Source organism: Mustelus asterias, chromosome 8 (assembly GCF_964213995.1).
Source record: "Mustelus asterias chromosome 8, sMusAst1.hap1.1, whole genome shotgun sequence".
In the NCBI taxonomy this organism is placed as follows: domain Eukaryota; kingdom Metazoa; phylum Chordata; class Chondrichthyes; order Carcharhiniformes; family Triakidae; genus Mustelus; species Mustelus asterias.
Genome location: NC_135808.1, coordinates 92577304 through 92599284, shown reverse-complemented (window position 1 = coordinate 92599284; position 21981 = coordinate 92577304). Strand labels below are relative to the sequence as shown.

The 21981-nt window shown below is 45.0% G+C and overlaps 1 protein-coding gene and 1 long non-coding RNA gene across 5 annotated transcripts in view; one reads left to right on the top strand and one right to left on the bottom strand.

The window, feature by feature from the left end:
• Positions 1-532: 532 nt before the first annotated feature.
• On the top strand, positions 533-7047 carry LOC144497359 (uncharacterized). The gene is made up of 3 exons (XR_013498535.1): positions 533-608; positions 5153-5263; positions 6469-7047. It is a non-coding gene; the product is annotated as an uncharacterized LOC144497359 (long non-coding RNA).
• A 3140-nt stretch (positions 7048-10187) lies between these two features.
• The window catches only part of fggy (FGGY carbohydrate kinase domain containing), a 278408-nt gene continuing 266614 nt past the window's right edge, over positions 10188-21981 (bottom strand). For all 4 annotated transcript variants that reach the window (XM_078218494.1, XM_078218493.1, XM_078218491.1 and 1 more), the window contains 2 exons: positions 21085-21146; positions 10188-12049 (listed from right to left, as the gene is read on the bottom strand). In XM_078218494.1, the coding sequence (XP_078074620.1) occupies positions 21110-21146 (37 nt within the window). In that variant the 3' untranslated portion in view covers positions 10188-12049; positions 21085-21109. The remainder of the gene's footprint in view (positions 12050-21084; positions 21147-21981) is intronic.

Below are 21981 nucleotides of genomic sequence, written 5' to 3'. Positions count from 1 at the left end.
TTTTCCTCACCTGGTCACTGTCTGTGTGGAGTTTGCACATTCTCCTCGTGTCTGCGTGGGTTTCCTCCGGGTGCTCCGGTTTCCTCCCACAGTCCAAAGATGTGCGGGTTAGGTTGATTGGCCAGGTTAAAAAAAAAATTGCCCCTTAGAGTCCTGGGATGTGTAGGTTAGAGGGATTAGCGGGTAAAATACGTGGGGGTAGGGCCTGGGTGGGATTGTGGTCGGTGCAGACTCGATGGGCCGAATGGCCTCCTTCTGCACTGTAGGGTTTCTATGATTTCTATGATTTCATTCCTGTACCATTCCTATATAATCAGCACCTTATCCTGAGACTGTGCCCCTGTGTTTTAGATTCCCCGACCAGCAGAAACAGGCGCTTACCCTATCAAGCTCTTTCAGAATCCTATTTCAATGAGATGGTCTTTCATTCTCCTAAACTCCAGATAATATGTGCCCACTTCTAGAAGTGGAAGTGCAGTATCCCAGCACACTGTCATTCAGTCATTTTATTTACTTGTTTTCTTTTATCAACAGGACCATGTTTGATTGCATACTGGGGACATTGTTCTTGGTTAGGAGCTGTGAGCTGTCCTCTGTGCAGACAAAAGGTATGTTGCAGTCGATGTGAATGGATTTCGATGAACATAAAGTATGAATTGACTTAAATCTAATAAATACAAATTAAACGGAAATGTTGTACAAATTTGAATTGAGTGACAACATACAAATGTGCCAAACATGAGTGATCAGAATGGGGGAGGTAGACTTGTAACTACTCACCCCTGGGAAATTTGATGCATAACACATAACCAAGAATGTGTTCTGCAGGCAAAGAGAGAAATGGAAGTCAAAGTGCCAACGCAATTGCTGGCTCGTTACTTATTAAATGTATGGGGGATGGAAATCTAACAGCACCTGAACGTGAGGGAGCTGCTGGTATCTCTCACCTTCACAACCAAAGAATCTAAGTGATTTTAGTGAAGAAAAGATTAGGTCTATTAGATTTATTAAGAATGTAGTGACTCATAGGGAGGAATTTTCCCAGGCAAAGGGAGGCGGATTGTAGGTGTACAGGTAGTTAAATCCTCCAAAGGAGACCTTGGGTCAGGATTTTAATACCCACCTGCTCCCTTCCGTATTTCCCTGGGCAGGATTTCAGGTGGACAGGAAAACCCCTTGCATCTTTTGGGAACATAAGAACATAAGAAATAGGAGCAGGAGTAGGCCATCTAGCCCCTCGAGCCTGCCCCGCCATTCAATAAGATCATGGCTGATCTGACGTGGATCAGTACCACTTACCCGCCTGATCCCCATAACCCTTAATTCCCTTACCGCTCAGGAATCCATCCATCCGCGCTTTAAACATATTCAGCGAGGTAGCCTCCACCACCTCAGTGGGCAGAGAATTCCAGAGATTCACCACCCTCTGGGAGAAGAAGTTCCTCCTCAACTCTGTCTTAAACCGACCCCCCTTTATTTTGAGGCTGTGTCCTCTAGTTTTAACTTCCTTACTAAGTGGAAAGAATCTCTCTGCCTCCACCCTATCCAGCCCCCGCATTATCTTATAAGTCTCCATAAGATCCCCCCTCATCCTTCTAAACTCCAACGAGTACAAACCCAATCTCCTCAGCCTCTCCTCATAATCCAAACCCCTCATCTCCGGTATCAACCTGGTGAACCTTCTCTGCACTCCCTCCAATGCCAATATATCCTTCCTCATATAAGGGGACCAATACTGCACACAGTATTCCAGCTGCGGCCTCACCAATGCCCTGTACAGGTGCATCAAGACATCCCTGCTTTTATATTCTATCCCCCTCGCAATATAGGCCAATATCCCATTTGCCTTCTTGATCACCTGTTAAGATGTTTAAAAAGCCAATTCTGGAAAACTGGGAAACCAGTTAAGATGTTTAAAAAGCCAATTCAATGCTGTTTTAACCCCAAACTCTGGATTTCACACCCAGGGTACATGTTTCCTGGCCTGTCATCAACTTCTCGGGATCACCGAGGCTGGGGCACAGCAGGAAGGGAACAGCAGGAAGGGTCTTCTTCAGTGAAGCTGACAAGCTGGAAAGGCTTTGATCAGTTACACTGAGGAGTTCTAGTCATGCCCAGGTGAGAAAGTGCTGGTCAAAGCACTTCTCTCAGAACTGGTGATTGCCAGTCTCTTGGTAGGTAGCTCCATCTGTCTAGCACTTCACTCACCTCATGAGGCACTTTCCTACTGCCAGTCTTAACCAAGGCATGGGAGTAGCTTATGTAGCTCCACGTCCATCTTTGCCAAGAGGAGGGGTAAGAACACTAGCACCGCAGCAGCAGTGCCAGCTGCCTTCTTCGCAGCTGTATTCTCTTCCGTAAGACAGAGAGAATGGATGGCATTTGGGCCGAGACCGGAAAACAGTCGAGGTCGTATAAAGCCGAGGTCAGCGGACATTTCCATTTTCCACCCCTCGCCCGCTCTGATTCTATGGCGGGTGGGACGGTAGAATTCTGGCGTATATCTAGTTAATAGGCCAAATTTTGCAGTCAGCAATGAAGTAAAGGCACTTTGTGCTGCAGCAAAATAAATCTCACTAAGAGATCCAGCAATCGGTCTGGCAGGAATTCCAGCTGTATCATCACCATGCAGTAGCACTGTCCCTGATTGTCCTGCTAACTGGGCATTCCCACTGTGCAGCAACAGCGATGGCATCTGTCCAAGCAGCCAATCAAATGAAATAATTTTCGCTGACCAATCCCCCCCCAGCCTCACACAGGAAACTATCACTTCTCCAAAAAAAAATAGGTGGAAGCTAAAATATTCTGAAAAACGTTTTAGAAAATTATTGAAAAAGTTCAGCTTAAAAATCTCAATCATTTAACAGAACTCCTCAATTATCAAGTTTTTTTTAAGAGTCAGTTTTCTTGTACATCAAATTTTATTAACCACATCGTCATTAAAAAACCCTTCGACAGCTGACTGAAGAAGGTGCAACTTTTTAAGTGGTTGATGTTTTTGTGATTGCTGGTTCTGGCGGGTGCGGGGAGGAGCCACACCCATCTTGTGACAGAGCCCTGAATAACTGATCAACAACCTCAGCATTTCCACCTTGATTTGCTACGTGCCCCATTTCCTGAAATTCTGGTCAGTTTTAGAAGCAATGAGAGTGATTGCTGGCAGATCGCTGTTAACTGCATCCCCCTAACCCCCCAGCCCCACCTGCACAAAATTCAGCCCAATATGTTCTGGTGGTGTTGATTGAGACGTAAAAACTGGCCTGGACACGAGGAGAACTCCCCTATTCTTCTTCCAGTAACACCATGGGGGGGATTTTCCCATCCCACCCGCCACGGGAATCGTAGCAGGCAGGTGGAGATTTGGGGGGGTGGGGGCGGGGGGAAAGAGGGGGGGAGAGAGGGGGGGACCATGCAAAGGTCCTTTAACCTCGAGTGAGATTTTCCAGTTTCGGGGGCGAGCATGGCCGGAAAATCCTGTCTCAAGCTCTTTTCTCTGCTGGGGCCCATTTGGATATCTTATCACAGTCAACCTACCAACATCCAGTCCCATGCCTGGTCCCAATGGTACCAGCGAATTGGGAACTCCTGGTATCATGACTCCCTATTTTCATAATCATTCTTTTTGTGAGGGGTCGGCAGTGGTTCTATTCCTTACATGGCTTCTCAGAAATAGTGGATACCTGGTTCAACTGCTCCTTGATGGTTTTCAGTGGATTCCATTGAAATCCCAATGGTGTTATAGTGGAAAACTAGTTGAAAGTCCCAACAAAAGTCACTGGCTTTCTCAGAGGTTGAAATCTCTACTTCAATCGACAATCAAACATATCCACTGGCAATGGGTAAGTTACAGGCCCTTCAAAAGTTAATCAGACTAAAACCCTTGTTCCCATGTTAGCAGAGGGGCCTCAGTTTCACACCTGATCTGGAAGACAGCATTTGTGACAATACAGCCCACCCTCAATACTGTCTCTTGAATGGGGCATGGACCCACGACAGCTTAGATGCTGCTACTAAATCAAGCTGACAGTGTAGAGGTTTAGATGACCCTTACAAGACTGTCTGAAGCCAATATTGGAATTTACATATCAATTAGAAAAAGACTGCCTGACAATGGTACACAACCATTCAATAGAAATGTTTATGGTGAATAAATGGCTAATTGTTTTGATAAGTCATGATTTTCGGAAAGCAAGAACCCATTCTACATCAAGGCAGTACAAAATAAAATGGCTAAACTAGATCCCACCTGAAAAGATCCTGCTCCTAATTCCTATGTTCCTATATGGAGTGCGTGGAAAATTGTTGGACATGAAATATTGGCTTCTGAGGGAGTCAAGGTGGCTACTATCTTCTTTGTATGTGTTATGTTCCATACTGGGAATGAGAAAGAGTTCCCGGAAATCAAGATAGTAAGTGACCAGAAAATGCTGAGATGACACAAAATGATTGTTATGTTTGACTATAATGACATAATTCTCATCATGTTTTGTGTTACCACCTAATGCTCAGTTAACAGAAATTGGGTGATGCATCACCAACAAAGCAAAGCATCTTCCCTAAGCCAATAGTATAAGTATTGAATTTACAACAATACAAGGTAGGCAGCTTTGCACCCATGTCTTTGATGCTTCCTAAATCAATATATATAAAGCAGGAAAATCCAGACTGGAGAAGAGGTTCAACAAAGATAAACACTTAAACTGAAAGAGTCCCTGACTCGATCAAGAAAGAAGTTTAGCTAAAAATGGACAAAAATTTGACAAACATTTTCTAGTGAAGCACTAGAGATCTGTCTTTACTGTATGGGATTGCTTCCTTGCGTTAAATTGATATCTACATCAATTATTCATATTCAATAGTCGATAATGCACATGCAGACTAACAAATTATGTTTGCAAACTTAATTATGCTTGTTCATCTTAGTCCTCATAATTTGAAGTATTTTTGTACTGAAATATTTGAACTGTCCAATAAGACAACCCTGGAGTTTATTCCCAGTGTCCAGTAAATCAAACTGAGGGATGATAAATGAACAGGAATAGATTGCAGTTAAGAGTTTGACTATGAACCATAATTGAAAAGAGCAAAATCACACTGCATCCCTTCTGTGTCTACAGTCCGGTAGAGCAAACCATTGTATTTCTCTTTACAGGTGAACATGCTTTATAGTCTATTCTGTGAGAACCAGCAGGAAAAGCAGGGTCAACAAGTTATACGGGATATTAGAGACTACAACAAGCGCTTCTCTGGACAGCCTCGACCTGTAGGTCTCATACATGTGAATCCAACTGTTTGAAATTAGATTCTATTGTGAATGAGGAATGAGTGCCACAAGATTCTAATCAGATTATTGAGTGAAATCTAATTATGTAAATTAGGGCAAATCAATGGTGCAACATTATCAATGGCATATGTGCAATGATCTTTAATTTTCCTAATTCTGTATACATTCTTAAAATCATATAACAAGGAAAGAGCAAGCAATGATAAAAATACAGAGCATTTATCCAGTTTTAGAATGTATGTTATTTTATCATGTTTTGCTTTTATTTGGTTTACTTTCTTTTGGTTGCCAATTCAGTAATGGAGGTAGCATGCATTAATTATTTCTTCCCTTGTTGAAGGTAATAGGAGTACAAGTGCTTACACGAATAGCAGCCTACCAGGAGTAAATTAAGATTTCTGCCTTCCTGCAATCCCAGTGTCAATCATTGGGAGCTGATGAAGGGATGGATCATAAAAATTCTGTCAGACTGTCAGCAGTGAAAGCAGTCGAGCATTTGCTTATATCTATTTTGTGTCACAAACACATCAACCGCTGATGAAAACAATCTCATCATACCACAGCACAAACATAGTACCATTCCATACGCTTTAGATATATCTTACAATTGATAAATCAGCGTTCAATCAAAAATGAGTTAATTATTCCCCTTGTAATGTACTTAAAACAGAAACTAGTTCTGGTTGTTGGGGGATACATTAGCTGTTTATTATGGTTTTTCAAACTTCCAATATTATTTTTCTGTCACCTTTAACTTATTTGAAGTATTTTTATTGGGATCAATAATACTAAGGTTTGATCATTTTTTTCCCTCTGATTCCCAGGTCAGTTACAGTCTAGGCCAGTTAGTTGCACAGTAAACATTCTTCTACTCTGGTTCAATTTCCTGTACCAGACAACCATGCGATTCCCTGAATAAGGCTACTGTTTCCTCGTCAAGTTCTCGATAGTTTAATGATGTGGATTCTATTCACAAATATGAGACTGCTTAGACTAAATGTACTTCAGTCAGTAACATTTTTTTAAAAGCCTGTTATATTGGCCTGAATTCCAAATCAGGTTTTTTGAGCTTTATGATCCATGACCTCCACACTCTCCAGTCTCTCCATGTTCTTATCAAAGCTAATTGTAACTTGTGTTCTGACTATTCTCCATCCCCCTTATTCTCTTGTCCTTTTGCTCAGTTTGCAGATTATATCTATGACACGCCCCTGTTACTCCAGATGGCTTTTAGAGGACTCTTTACAATGGCCGGACTAGTATGGATCTTCTGTTTGAGGATTGCAATTTGTTCCTTTGCAGCTATCACGTGCTTCACTTACCCTCTTGATATAATTCCTGAAACCATCGATGGGATCTTGGGAACCGCTGATGACCTGACTGTTGTAATCCTGCTGCTTTTCTGCATGATTAATATTTGCCGGTAGGTGGGACCAGAGTGCACTAGTCTAACCAGCACTACTACCCAAATTAAAGAACCAGACTTTTCACAGGATGTGGGCTATGTGCTGAACATCTGGTTTGATAAAACTGTGTAGATATACTTTAACAATGTTCAAACTGATCGTTGTACATAGGATTTTAATGTTAAAATTGCTTGCAATTTTCCATCCATGTTTGTTGCTAGCCATAAGCACAGCAGAGGTGTTTTTATTTTAATAAATCTGCAACTATTTATGTTTTCGCCCGAGAATGTAAAATGCATTTTCAAAGATCTGGGGGGATGCAACTCATTATTTGTTTTTCTCTCCTAATCTTTTAAATCCTGTGCCCCACGCTATTTCTCCTCACAGTCTTTCTTAAATTATACTTTTTGGAAGTGAAAATTCAAGTGATAAAATCATGTTTTACAGTTGGCAGAGCGGAGGAGGAGTTGCCTTTGAAAGGGTGTGACTGAAAGCTTTATTTCTTCAAACAGGGAATTCAATCTGTCTTGCTGTCAAGCTCTGTTTTCCGACTTCAGTATGATGTAGCTTTGCGTTTCATGGGAGAAGAACAATTTTTATAATGTTCATAATGTAGAGGTTGCGTTGAAAGTGGGTCCCCTCAATAAACCCTCCTTGCTGAATTCTCTCTCTTAGCCGTTAGATTATGTGCAAATCCCAATTCTTCACTTTCTTTTGACTGATGAAAAAAATGTTAAAGGCTGCTGTTTCAAACAAGCTGCAGATCGGATTCAGGAAAATACATGGCATGTGAAATTGCTGAACCGTTTACTACTCTCTGACAATGTTACAGTCACATTTAACCTTGAACCTTGGCAAAGCAGCTTTTCCACCACCACTAACCCCCCCTCCCCCCGCCACTTCAAAATCAAGATAGGCTTGGTGTTAATTACCTTTTTCGAAGTAGAACTGAACAATAATAGGCTGCATCCAATAATTTACTGTCCGTGATGTTTACATGTTGCTCATAAACTGCCCTGAATGTATGTTCAATCCTTTTTATTAGTCTAAAATGACAATTACCATAAATACTTGTGCAGGGAAATGATACCTGTGCAAATGGAGCTCAATGAAGTCAGTAAATATCAGGGCAAGTTGACCGGTAAAGGAGCTGAGTGATCAGGACTTTGAAGAGATTATTTATGGAGCAACAATTGCTTCTCACAGAGGAAGGGAGTTTGCCAATGGCTGAGATATTTCTTATGATGATAAGGGGTCATAAAGGGATGAGGTGAAAATGGGTTGGGTTTGGTATGAAGAAGGAGACAGAAGATAGTTGGACCAGGAATTTCTTTGGGACTTTTACCACTCACCTGCTGCAACTTTGGAGTTATTCTATTCTTTTCTGTCAATACTTAATCAGGACCTTACCCTGGTTGCCTGCACAAACTTCTTGGGACCTTCCTCTTCTGATGTTTTATGTCCTGAGATTACTCACCTGCTGGCTGCATTTCCTGTTCATTTACCTGGAAAGTGTGAGCCCGCTAGAACACTGCCACATGACAGACAACATAATCCATCCTGACAAGCCTTTGTTACTGAACAATGGTACCACATTGTTCAGCAGGAATGCAGGCTAAGTGGTACCAATGATAACTGTGATGCACACCCTCATAGCTTTCTTCCACCTGACAACGTTTCTGTTCATCCCAGAAAAGACAGTCCCCAGAAATGTAGTTGTATCGTAGACAATTTAATTGGTAGTTTTTCTGTCACTACACCAAGTAGTTAGGCCTATTATGCTTGGAAATGTTTCAGGAAATCTGGATGTGCTGACTAAGGGGTACAACTTACATAAAAATATAAGTCCACTCACCTGGTGTAGGGGCAGTGCTCCGAAAGCTCATGGTACCAAATAAACCTGTTGGATTTTAACCTGGTGTTGTGAGACTTCTTACTGTGCCCATCTCAGTCCAACGCCGGCATCTCCACATCATAAAAATATAACACAAAGGAACATGAGAAAAGCACAAGGGGTCAATGGTTTCCTGGAACATTTCCCATGGCAGTTCCTTGACCAATCAAAGTCAACTTGTCTTTTTTGCATATTAACTAATGTTTGGGGTGCTGGTAGTAATAACCGTTGCTGGGTATATTGTCCATAGCAATACGTCGTCCAATTGCCAGCCAATCAGCAACTTTATCTCATGCAGTGTAACTTGTTGTTTCCTTTGAAGTTTGGTACTCTTGTGTCTGTCATGGTGAGTGCAAGATGAAAAATCTTTTTTAAAATATTATTATAATTTTCAGATAAGTAAGCTAAAAAGAATGGGGGTTAATTTCTACAGAGGTTCTCTTGCTCATCTATCATTACATTCATGGAATAGCAATGGAACCCCTTGAAAAATGGGGTTTGCCGTTTTACCAAAATTTAGGGAGAACTTCTGTCAAAAAGTGATAGACACTGATATACCAGAACTGCTGCAGAAATTCATTCCCATTGCTTGAACTCACCTCTGCAGTTACTGCTGCTGCAGACATGGCAGAATACCATTCAGTGCTGGCATCAGCTGAAGGACCAAAAGTAATAAGTGGCTCCATTAGAAAACGTATTGATCAACATTTTTGAGTTTATTTAATTATTTTCGAAAGGGAAAGAGAATAAAATACAAAGAAGCAAATTATAACAGGAATCTGTAGTCATACAATGACAATAAAGGTGAAATCAGGCAAGACCATGTGAAAAAAATGATTTTGTTTGGTCCTGGACGTCAGCTGTAAGAACCTTTCTATCCAAGAACTGTTTGTAATGTTCTCAGGTTCCTGGAACTCCAGAATCCATCGCATTTTACATTGAAAGATGGCTTTTATAACTTAGGTCACAATGGAGAAAGAGCTGCACAATTAGGATACATAACGTTTAAATGGCTTTGAATGTTTCCCTGGGGTCTTCCGTTATATTGGGGGATACTTGGTCTGTCCAAGGCAGCATTGCAAAAACTGCACTGGTAATCTCTACAGGTGCATTGAATACTTAACTTGCACATTACTGGCAGAAATGATGGCCTGTTGTTCACACCATCAGAGATGGCGGGTCCAATCTGGCGGCCCCGTTCGCCACCGGCGTAATTCCCGGTATGGCCGCAAAATCTCTCGAGCAGCCAAAAACAAGACTTGTGCCGGTGGGATCTCAATTTGACCTCTTCCCCGCCCCCTGCCAATGATGTGATTTCCATACATTATAATAAATTTGAATATTAAAAGAGCTTTAAGAGTTTGCCCATGACGTATCCTCCTCCTAGCAGCATGATATCATGCTGGCGTGAATCACTACTGGTTTTCAAAGCGAAAACCAGTCGTGATGACCACACTGGGGGCACGGAGATGCCTGGAGGCCCCAGGGTTGAAGGACAAGGCTGGACATTGCATCTGGCACTCTTGCAATACCCCTCGTAGTGCCAGGGGGCAGTGTCCAGGGGGCTCTGGCAGGGTGGGTAATCCTCCTTCAATGGGGGGGGGGGGGGGGGGAGGGGGTTCCCCTTATGTGTGGTGGGGTTGGGGGAGTGCCCCTATGCCTGCGAGAAAATGATAGAGGGAGAAGCCCCTATGCCTGCAAGAGGTGTGGGAGAGAGGGGGTTCCCTGATGTTGGCATTCTGGTGAGGCGGGGGGGAGGGGGGCGGCGGGGGGGAGGTCTCGATATCCGTGAGGGGGAGGGAGGCCCTTACATGTAACTTTGAGATGAAGGGCACCCTGATCTCAGATTCCCGGCTTTGCCGATGTACTTAGGCCCTGCTCCTCCAGCTGGCTGTGTGACCCTTGCCTGCACTTTGAAACTGCAGAGTGCTGTGATCAGGCGAGAAAAGGCGTCTGTGAAGCCGGTGAGTTTCACATAATTTTTCTCGCCTCATCCAGAACTCTGTGTGATTTCGGGAAAATTCCGCCCGACATCTATGTTCGTCATCAAAGAATGGTGACTCACTAATATTATCGCACATCCACCAAGTTGCCTGCAACAGTGGCAACAGTATTGGAATATGCAAGAACTAACAAGCTGGTGGAGAAGGGGAAATTTCTTTGGGTTTTAAATATCTTTTGTTGGGTAGAAGTTTGCACAATCCATTGTTATAACATGCACGATATCAAGCCTTTGCTCTGTCATGCAAATTGATATAAGACCAGTAATGATAATTTAGTGGTATTATGTTTACTTGTTTGTGTAGTTTTCTCTCAAATAAACTCTTGTGAGGCAGGCTGACAACTTGGAGTTAGGCTATGACTACGGTGTGCATGGGTCTGGGTGAGCAGGAATCTCTGCTGAGGGCGCCGTGTGTCACCTTTGAACTCATTTTGGTCTTTGAAATGAGATTTGGAATGCTGATACAGCCAAGGGGCAGGAGAGAGCAATGGGGGCAGGAGCAGGGAATTTCTGATTGTGGGTAGCAGGGAAGGGATGTGCTGCTAATCCTCTCGGCTGATCTTACAGAGATCAAAAACTGACTTTCCCTTGGCCTCTGCTATCCTCAAGCACTGCAGGTCAAGCAATGAGTGACACTGTCACAATCAGTAGTTAAGATCACATCAGATCCAAATGACCTGGAGCATTTATATAACGATGGGGCCTCAGGCGAGCAAAACAGCCAGAGATCTGGCTGTTCAAATAGTGGCTGGCACAGAAGTGTTGGCAAAGCAGCACTGAGCACCTGACTAACATTTTAACAGCCCGCCAGCTCATCCCTTTCCCATCGTGTAGGCAGGACTCCTGTTACTTTCATTTCAACATTAGAATTGGACAATTGTAACACACTCTAGCACCTCCCCCCACGTCCCCCCTCCCCACTTTGTAAACTCACCGTCCCAAGTAATTAATCCATGAATAACAGTAACCTCAAGGACATTTTAGTGTAGATTTACATTACAAGGAGAGTGTCAGTGCAAAGCAAAACTGACACTACAGTTGTAATGTATAGCATGGAACTGGAGTCTGGAAGCAGGTTCCAACCCAAAGCCTGAGTAAGATTTCCCGAGCATTAACATCTGACTTACAAGAAACAGGTTTCGTATTAACATGAAAGTGAAACTGTTTACACATTTTAACCATTTTTAACTAAAATGTTTTCTGGGGTAAGGCATATGACATTACCTTTCTTCAGACTTGATTATTTAGAATTCATGTTTTACAAGGGTTCTCATGCAGTACAAAGGTAATGTAGTAATTGCAATTTTATTACCAAATAACTTGTTCACTCGGAAAATGGTAAAGGATTGAGTGAATTTTGGCCAATTCCTAGCTGTGGCAATCAGTTGTTCTGCATAATAGCTCTGTATTTCTTCTGGTGCTCAAGAAGCTTCAAGAAGACTTTGTATTTGTTGTCATAAAACCTACGAAAAAAATGTGTTGACTCTGTTAACGACAAACCACCAACTTCTGAGAAATTACACTGGATGTTTTGCTCATTTGGAAGAGTCTATACTGGATTTAAGTAGAACCTCAGCACAGAAATGTTCTGTTGCATTTTCAACTGGAAAACAACAATCTTAGACAAGCTTTATAGGTCCTTAAACTAAAGCCAGTTTCTCCTCAGATTTCCCCTGAGCAGTATAGATGAGCAGACACATGGGAATGATGTATAACATGCGTGCCTGCTTATGTTTGGTCCCCAGATGTTTCCTGTGTTTTGTTTCAGTGGTGGAAGAAGCACTGCCTTATCCTGGTAGATTTTCTAGAGTCCAGTGGCTGCGTAACTTTTAACTTAAATGTTTTTGGCGGGGGGGGGGGGGGGGGGGGGGGGGGACGGGACGACACTAGCAGATTTATTTTTTGTAAAATGAGCATAAAAGGATACAAAACTAAAACTATAAATGCAGCTATTTATTTATAAAAGCCATGAAGGATATGCGAGTCATTTCATGATGAATAAATAGCCTGCAGGCAGGAAATGAATTCTAGACAGCAATCTAATAAAGGGGTTCACTGTAGGTTGCAGTCTAATAGAGGGGTTCTGTTGGAACAAAAGTCAAACGATAGCTCACCCTAAGTGAATCCTGAGGTCAGATAAAAGGTTTGAAATCACTTCCTTTTCATTTGTTACACAGCAGACATTTTCCTCTGTTATTGAGTGTGCAATTTACTGATTACAGCTGTGATACTCGAAATGTGGGAACTTTTCGAAGGAGTGTAACAAACTTTTGATTGCTATCTTTACTTAAACATTGGGAGTGGTTTCTTTTCCTGGTTTAACTAATAATATTGCATCGGTACGAAAAAATAAGCAATTTGTGCAATTGTATATGGTTCAAAGAAAATGACACCAATGTGCAGAGCACTCCAATTTGCCAGGATATTCAGCATTGCACTTGCGACATCTGTTCTCCATTGTGACTTGGGTATATGCCCAAAGCACAATTGAATATGCTTGATAATCTCTACTTCAAACGAATTAGGAGTTTGATACTTAATAAAATAAAAGATGGAGTTTGAAGAAAGGTGGGGGATTTTTGACGACCGAACAGATAAAAGGTTGGGGTTTAACTACCTTATTTAATATACCGGCAGAGGGACTGTGGTCTTTTATCAGGGAGGAATGCTAACCTCAGAGCTGAAAAGTAGAGGAAAATAGGTTGGGGACCGTCGATGCCAGGAATACAACAATGTTGCACCGTAAGCAAAGGTCCAGGAATTTTCCAAGGGAGGGAAAGACTGCTTGCACCTAGAACTGAAGGCAAAAGTGGGACCAAATAGCGGCGCAGAAGAAATAGAGAAGAACCTGCATTTATATAGTTTTCACCACTTATAGAGCACCACTTTGTGTGAATGTGATTTGTACTCATTATGCAATAACCAAAATAGCCCCCAAAGGATGTTTCTTTCTCTCCCTGTAATGAGCTGCCCGCAGCTCTGCGACACAGTGGATAGCACTGCTGCCTCACAGTATCAGGGACCAGAGTTTGATTCCAGCCTTGGGTGACTGTGTGGAGTTTGCACGTTCTCCCTGTGCCTACGTGAGTTTCCACCGGGCGCTCCGGTTTCCTCCCACACTCTGAAGATGTGCAGGTTAGGTGGATTGGCCATGCTAAATTACCCCTTGGTGTACCAAGATGTGTAGGTTAGATGGATTAGCCATGGTAAATGTGTGGGTTTATGGAGCCTGGGTAAGATTCTCTAAAAGAGAGAGTCAATGAGCTGAATGGCATCCTTCAGCACTATAGGAATTCTATGAACTCTGTGATTTCCAGTCTCTTTAATGGAAGCAGAAATGACATTGGCAACAAGCTTTTGTATCAGGGAACGTGAATAGGTATATTCGGATTTTTAAAATGTGGAAATGTCAACCATACAACAGCAACAAACTGGAATTCATATGGAAAAGGCACAAGAAGCAAAGCTAATAAAGGCTACAGGATCAGAAATTTGAAAGAATGGGCTGGGTAAGGAAGTGGATTCAATGTTAGAGAAACCTTGAAGACCTGAGAAGTAGTGAGTAACCATAGGTGCTTCTTGATGCACCATCAATCAAGCAAAGACTAGTTTGTATGCAAGAACAAATAGGCTTTTATTAGCAAAAGACTTGGAGCACACCCATGCCCGATGAACTGGTCCAGACTGAGGCACGGGGGTGGGGAGCAGTCGCCTTTATACCTGGACCAGGGGGGAGGAGTCCCGGGCAGGGCCGGCAGGGATGTGTCCAGGCATGTCACACACACAGGCAATAAGCTAACAGTGGTTTACCACATTCACCCCCTGTTTTTAAAAAAGAGTCCGGTGGGGGTGAGGTGGGTGGAACGATAGTTACACAATTACAAATTTAGTATCTCTGGGGGCTTGATCTGCCGCTGTGACTGCCGTAGTGCCAGTTGTGGTGTCGGTTCAGGTGGCCGCGGTGTTGGTTCAGGCGCCAGGTCGTAGTCGCTCGAGTCATCAGTCGTCCCTTCAGATTGTCGGGTGCGTGGTGGCGGCTCCTGGGGCTCAGGCGTGCTGTATACGGGGGCTAGGGGAGCGTGCTGTGGCCCTGGTGCTGTATGGACAACGTTGAGGGTTGGGGGTGTGGGGTTGTGGGTCATAGTGGTCCCTGGGGCACCTGCGGGTGCCAGGTCTCGAACAGAGACCGTGTCCTCCCGCCCGTCGGGGTACGCCACATAGACATATTGGGGGTTGGCGTGGAGGAGTTGGACCCTTTCGACCAGGGGATCCGACTTATGGGGCCTCACGTGCTTCCGGAGCAGGACAGGGCCTGGGGACGTCAGCCACGACGGTAGTGAGGTCCCCGAGGAGGACTTTCTGGGGAAAACAAACATTCTTTCATGAGAGGTAGCATTGGTAGCTGTGCAAAGGAGTGATCTAATCGAGTATAGTGCATCAGGGAGGACCTCTTGCCAGCGGGTGACTGGAAGACCTTTAGATCTCAGAGCTAGTAAAACGGCCTTCCAGACTGTCGCGTTCTCCCTCTCTATCTGTCCGTTCCCCCTGGGGTTGTAGCTAGTGGTCCTACTCGAGGCTATGCCTTTGGAGAGCAGGTACTGTCGCAGCTCATCACTCATAAAGGAGGATCCCCGGTCACTATGGATACAGCTAGGGAAACCGAACAGGGTGAAGAGGCTGTGCAGGGCTCTGACGACTGTGGCAGAGGTCATATCCAGGCAGGGAATAGCGAAGGGGAAACGCGAATATTCGTCAATGACGTTGAGGAAGTATATGTTGCGGTCAGAAGAGGGGGGGGGGCCCTTGAAGTCGACGCTTAGGCGTTCGAAATGGCGGGTAGCTTTTATGAGGTGTGCTCTGTCTGGCCGATAGAAGTGCGGCTTGTACTCTGCGCAGACCTGGCAGTGTCTGGTTAAAGACCTGACTTCCTCAATGGAGTAGGGCAGGTTACGGGCTTTAATGAAGTGAAAAAACCTGGTGACCCCTGGGTGGCAGAGGTCATTGTGGAGAGTCTGCAATTGGTCTATTTGTGCGCTGGCACATATTCCCCGGGACAGGGTGTCTGGGGGCTCATTGAGCTTTCCGGGCCGGTACAAGATGTCGTAATTGTAGGTGGAGAGCTCGATTCTCCACCTCAATATTTTATCGTTTTTGATCTTGCCCCGTTGCGTGTCATTAAACATGAATGCAACTGACCGTTGGTCCGTGAGTAGGGTGAATCGTTTACCAGCTAAGTAGTGGCGCCAGTGCTGTACAGCTTCCACTATGGCTTGGGTCTCCTTCTCGACAGAGTGTCGAATTTCAGGGCCTTGGAGGGTTCGTGAGAAGAACGCCACGGGTCTGCCCGCCTGGTTAAGGGTGGCGGCTAAGGCGAAGTCAGACGCGTCGCTCTCCACCTGGAACGGGATGGATTCGTCTACAGCATGCATCGTGGCTTTCGCGATGTCTGCTTTGATGCGGTTGAAGGCCAGGCGGGCCTCTGCCGTCAGGGGAAAAGAGGTGGATTTGATGAGCGGACGGGCTTTATCCGCATAATTGGGGAACCACTGGGCGTAATATGAGAAGAAGCCCAGGCATCTCCTCAGTGCTTTGAGGGTGGTGGGGAGGGGGAGTTCCAGGAGGGGACGCATGCGGTTGGGATCGGGACCGATGACCCCGTTTTCCACAACACAACCAAGGATGGCGAGGCGGTGTGTGCGGAATATGCACTTCTCCTTATTATAGGTCAGATTTAGGAGTGTGGCGGTGTGGACGAATTTGTGGAGGTTGGCGTCATGGTCCTGCTGATCATGGCCGCAGATGGTGACGTTATCCAGGTACGGGAAGGTGGCCCGCAGCCCGTTCTGGTCTACCATTCGGTCCATCTCATGCTGGAAAACTGAGACCCCGTTGGTGACGCCGAATGGGACCCTAAGGAAGTGATAGAGGCGGCCATCCGCCTCGAAGGCAGTATATTGGCGGTCCTCCGGGCAGATAGGGAGCTGGTGGTATGCAGATTTTAAGTCGATGGTGGAGAACACGCGAAATTGCGCAATCTGATTAACCATGTCAGATATGCGGGGAAGAGGGTACGCGTCCAGCTGCGTGTACCGGTTAATGGTCTGACTGTAGTCAATGACCATGCGATGTTTCTCCCCAGTTTTAACAACTACTCCTTGGGCTCTCCAGGGGCTGGTACTGGCCTCAATGATCCCCTCCCCTAGGAGCCGTTGCACTTTGGACCTGATAAAAGCTCTGTCTCCAGCACTGTACCGTCTGCTCTTGGTGGCGATGGGCTTGCAATCGGGGGTGAGATTTTCAAACAGTGAGAGGGGGGGGGGGCAACTTTAAGGGTCGAGAGGCTGCAGGTGGTGCGCAGTGGGCGATCTAAGAACTGCTGATTGCAAACGGAGAGCGGGGGAAAAGGCCCATTATACTCCATGGTGACGCTCTTAAGATGACTCAGGAAATCTAGCCCCAGGAGTACGGCAGCGCAGAGTTGTGGCAGCACGAGGAGCTTGAAATTTTTGCACACTGTGCCCCGTACAGTCAGGGTCGCCACGCAGTACCCGAGGACATCCACCAAGTGGGACTTTGAAGTCATGGAGATCGATTCACTGGCAGTACTGAAAGGGCGTAGCGACTCACTGTGTTAGGGTGAATAAAGCTCTCCGTACTCCCACAGTCAAATAAACAGTTTGTAATGTGACCATTTACCTCGATGTCCATCATAGACCTGGCGAGTTGGTGAGGCCTGGATTGGTCCAGCGTAATCGAAGCCACCGTTGGATTTTGTGAGTAGTCGCACGCGGCTGACAGCGTCCAAGATGGCGGCCTGCACTGCCCACACGTGGCTGATGGCGTCCAAGAAGGCGGACCGCACGGCCCGCACGCGGCTGATGGCATCCAAGATGGCGGCCTGCACGGCTCACACGCGGCTACCGGCTCCCAAGATGGAGGCCCCCGCGGGTCGCACGCGGCGCTACTGGACTTAGAGGTTGATTTCGCTCTGCATACCTTCACATAATGGCCCTTCTTTCCACACCCGGAGCAGATTGCATCCTTCGCCGGGCAGCGTTGTCGGGGGTGCTTCCCCAGGCCGCAGAAGTAGCACTTCGGGCCTCAGGAGACTGCCGCAGCGGTCGGGTCATTGGTGTGGTACGTGGCATGGCGTAGGCCTGCGGCCCTCCCGAGTACAGAGGTGGCGGCGGCTGCGGTGTCCACGATGCGCCCCCATGGTCGGGGGTGTAGGCCTCGAGATTATGGAAGGCCACCTCTAACGAGTCGACAAGCGCCACAGTCTTTTGTAGGTCCAGCCCACCCTGTTCCAGCAGTCGTTGTCGGAGATAGTTTGACCTGATACCTGTGACATAGGCATCTCTGATTAAGTCCTCAGTGTTTTGGGCGGCTGTTACAGTCTTGCAGTTGCAGGCCCTGCCAAGTGCTCGCAACGCATGCAGGAATTGATCACCCGATTCTTCTGGCTGCTGTCTGCGAGTAGCCAGAAGATGTCTGGTGTAGATTTCATTAGACTGTTTGTTGTACTGGTCTTTTAAAAGTTCGATTGCATCCTTGTAAGTTTCTGCGTCTCTAATCATCGAGAATACTTGATCGCTTACCCGGGCGTGGAGCACGTGTAGCTTGTCGGTTTCGGCCCGGACGATGGAGGAGGAGGTGAGGAAAGTTTCGAAGCAGCGCAGCCAGTGATCGAAGCTGTTAGAGGCTCCTACAGCTTGAGGGTCCAGTTCGAGTTTATCGGGTTTTAGTATCTGCTCCATCCCAAAACTTTTGCTAATAAAATTGATGCACCATCAATCAAGCAAAGACTAGTTTGTATGCAAGAACAAATAGGCTTTTATTAGCAAAAGACTTGGAGCACACCCATGCCGATGGTCCAGACTGAGGCAGGGGGGTGGGGAGCTGTCGCCTTTATACCTGGACCAGCGGGGGGAGGAGTCCGGGGCAGGGCCGGCAGGAACGTGTCCAGGCATGTCACACACACACGCAATAAGCTAACAGTGGTTTACCACACTTCTTCCCAAAAATAAAGGTAAGCTGGAACCAGCAGCTTTGAAATGAATGTGAATGCAAATAGATATTGGCTATTGATTGTTCTGCTGATATAAGTGACTTCCTGTTTTAAATGTGGATGTTTGGGACGTTTATAGGGCCTTTCATAGCCTTGGGGAGTCCCAAAGTACTCCATGGCAAATAAAACAGTTTGAAATGTAGGCACTGTTGTAATGTTCAGAAACCGAAAACAGAAACAAACCCAGCCCTCTCAAAACTGCAGAGTGTTCCTTACTAACACCTGGGGCCAGTGTCCAAATTGGGAGAGTTGTCCCACTGACTAGTCAAGCAACAACCTGACATAGTCATACTCATGGAATCATATCTTACAGAAAAGACAGAAAATTGCCCAGGTCTGTCCTGCACACAAAAAGCAGGCAAGTCCAAGCTGGCCAAGCACCGCTCCATCAGTGTACTCTCAATCAATCGTCAACACTTAGCAATCGCCTGCTCACTGATGCTCAGTTTAGGTTCTGCCAGGGCCACTGAGCTCCTGATCTCATTACAGGCTCAGTGCAAACATGGACAAAAGAGCTGCACTCAAGAGATGAGCTGAGTGTGACTGCCCTTGACATAGGTCACATTTGACTGAAATAAAAGCAAAATACTGTGGATGCTGGAAATCTGAAAATGAAACAGAAAATGCTGGAAAAACTCTGCCGGTCTGGCAGCTGTAGAGAGAGAAACAGAATTAGCATTGACTTCTTCAGAGCTGATGAGATGGGTTTTATACTGTTGAAGAGGGTGGGTGGGAAAGGTGGAGCAAAATAGAAGGTCAGGGATAGGTGGGAGCTCAGAAGAGATTTATAAAGATGCCATCGACACATGACATAGAAAATGGAAATGATAGTGTTAAAGACCGAGGCAGGTGTTAATAATGCCAAAAAAGATCCGGGGATGGCAGAATGTGCGACTGATAGAACAAGGGTCAGCGCTCCCAGAAAGCAAAACATGAGAACAAATTATTGACTGGCCCTGTGAAAAAAGCACTATCAACAGGTACGATGTGTGAGAACAGCACCACTTACAAGTTCCCCTCCAAACCATGCACCATCCTGACTTGGAACTCTACCGCTGTTCCTTCACTGTTGCTGAGTCAAAGTCCTGGAACTCTCTTCCTAACAGCACTGTGGGTTTTCCTACAGCACAAGGACTGCAGCACTTCAAGGCGGCAGCTCACCATCACCTTCTCAAGGGCAATTAGGGATGGGCATTAAATGCTGGCTCAGTCAGCAATGTCCACATCCCATGAATGAATATAATTTTAAAAGTATATTCTTTGACAGAACAGCAGTAAAGGAGGGAAATATAGAGTCTCTAATGGGACAGTATTTTGAAATTGCTCTCATGTTGTTTTTCATTGATAGGAGAAATTCAATAATCATATTATATGCTGCAGCGCTTCTGGTGTACAGTTCAACAGAATGGTTCAGCCTCTGACATACGAACCTCCATAATCCATTCATAAGATCAAGTTATATAACTCATAAGAAGTCTGAGCTTGTCAGAAGATAACATTTATATTAAATATGATTCAAGTGTAGTTGTAATCATAACAGATTTCCACTCCCCTTTACATGTGCAAATTCTTCCTGAAATCACCCCTGGCTCTCACTTTGGCATTCTGCCTCCTTGTTCTAGATTTCCCAAACAGAGGAAATTGTTTCCCTCTATCCAGCTTACTGAATCCTTTAATCATTCAAAATACTTCAATTCCATCTGCCCTTAAGCTTCCGTCGTCGTGGGAATACAAACTTAGTCAGTGCATTTGAGAGAAATATGCAAAATCATGAGAGGTCTGGAGTGAACAGATAGGGAGAAAATGTTCTTACTCATGGAAGAATTGAGAATGAGAGGGCACCGGTTGAAAGAAAATAGTAAAAGAAGCAATAGCGACACAAGGAAAATATGTTTCACGCATTGGGTGGTTTGGATCTGGAATGCCCTGCTTGAGAGTGTGATGGAGGCAGGTTCAACTGAAGCATTCAAAAGAGAATTAGACTAAAAGGAAGAATATACAGGGTTACGGGGAGAAGGCAGGAGAATGGAACTGGCTGAGTTCTTCATTTGGATGACCGGTGCAGACACAATGAGCCAAATGGCTCCTTCTGTACTGCAACAGCTCTGTGATTCTGTAACAGTGTGAAACAATATGAATCTAATACCCATGTGGTACAGTGCCTTGGTACATTTGCTTCATAAAATGGAAGGGTCACAGTGACCAAGCCCCTCCCCTAAAACTTGCTGATTACTGTTCAGCAATTTGAGGAGGTACCATGTAGCAAAGGAACAAAGTGGATCTCCCCACAACACTCTAATGATCATAATCTAGAGGATAGTATAAGACTGTGATTGATACAAGTCTGGTTATCAGATTTCGATAAACAGTTCATGATGGCCAAGAGAACAGAAAAATCAATCGAGCGAGGAACATTTGAAAACAAAGTACCTTTTTTGTCTGGGATCTGGATTAATTATTTCTCCAATTTTTCCCATTTTTTCCATAGCTTCCTGTTGAATACATAGAGAAAATGTTTCCATTATACAAGTCATTAAAGCTGCTCAATTTCTATCAACTTAATACCATGATACTGGGACATAGTCATTTATTTTTGAATAGAACCATGAAAAGAGAGGAACATAAGGATATTAGAATGCAAATAATGTCAAAAGGTCATTTGACTCCTGTCATCCTGTTTCCTTAAAGCACATACAATTTGTTCTTCAAAATGAGGACCAGAAATAAAAATCACCAGGACCTTGCACTAACCATATTGGGGGGTGGGGGGTGGGGGGGGGGGGGATGGGGCGGGGGGGGAGTGCAGGGGCTGTCTTGCCACTACTCTCACCTCTTTTTGGCCCGATTCCTACCTCAAGTTAAAATTAAGGCTCAAAATTTTAATGATCAAACATTCTGTATAGTAATTTAATTGCCAAGGGGTGGCAGGGTTGGTTGCTGAAGTGGGAGGGACGGCAGCTGCGGTATGTATGCATGCAGTGTGCTAAAAGCCAGAAAATTAGCACTGGATCAGGAAGTACAATATGATCTCGCATGTGATGATGCGCCTGCATACATTATAATGTAAGGTGCTCGGCAAAGCAAGGGTTAACATGGGACTGGAGATTGGCTCCATCCACAGTGTAATGTATGCAGTCACATGGTCAGACAACTGCCTAGAACAACACTCTGTAAGCAGCTCGCCTACATGGTAGCAGCAACGCCATGCAAGACCATACTTGGAAATGTAAATAGTTAAAATCTACCAGTAAAGTCTCAAGATCTCATCAATGAGACACCACCATTGCAACATAAATAACCCATATTTTCTGCTTCCCCCTGGAGTTG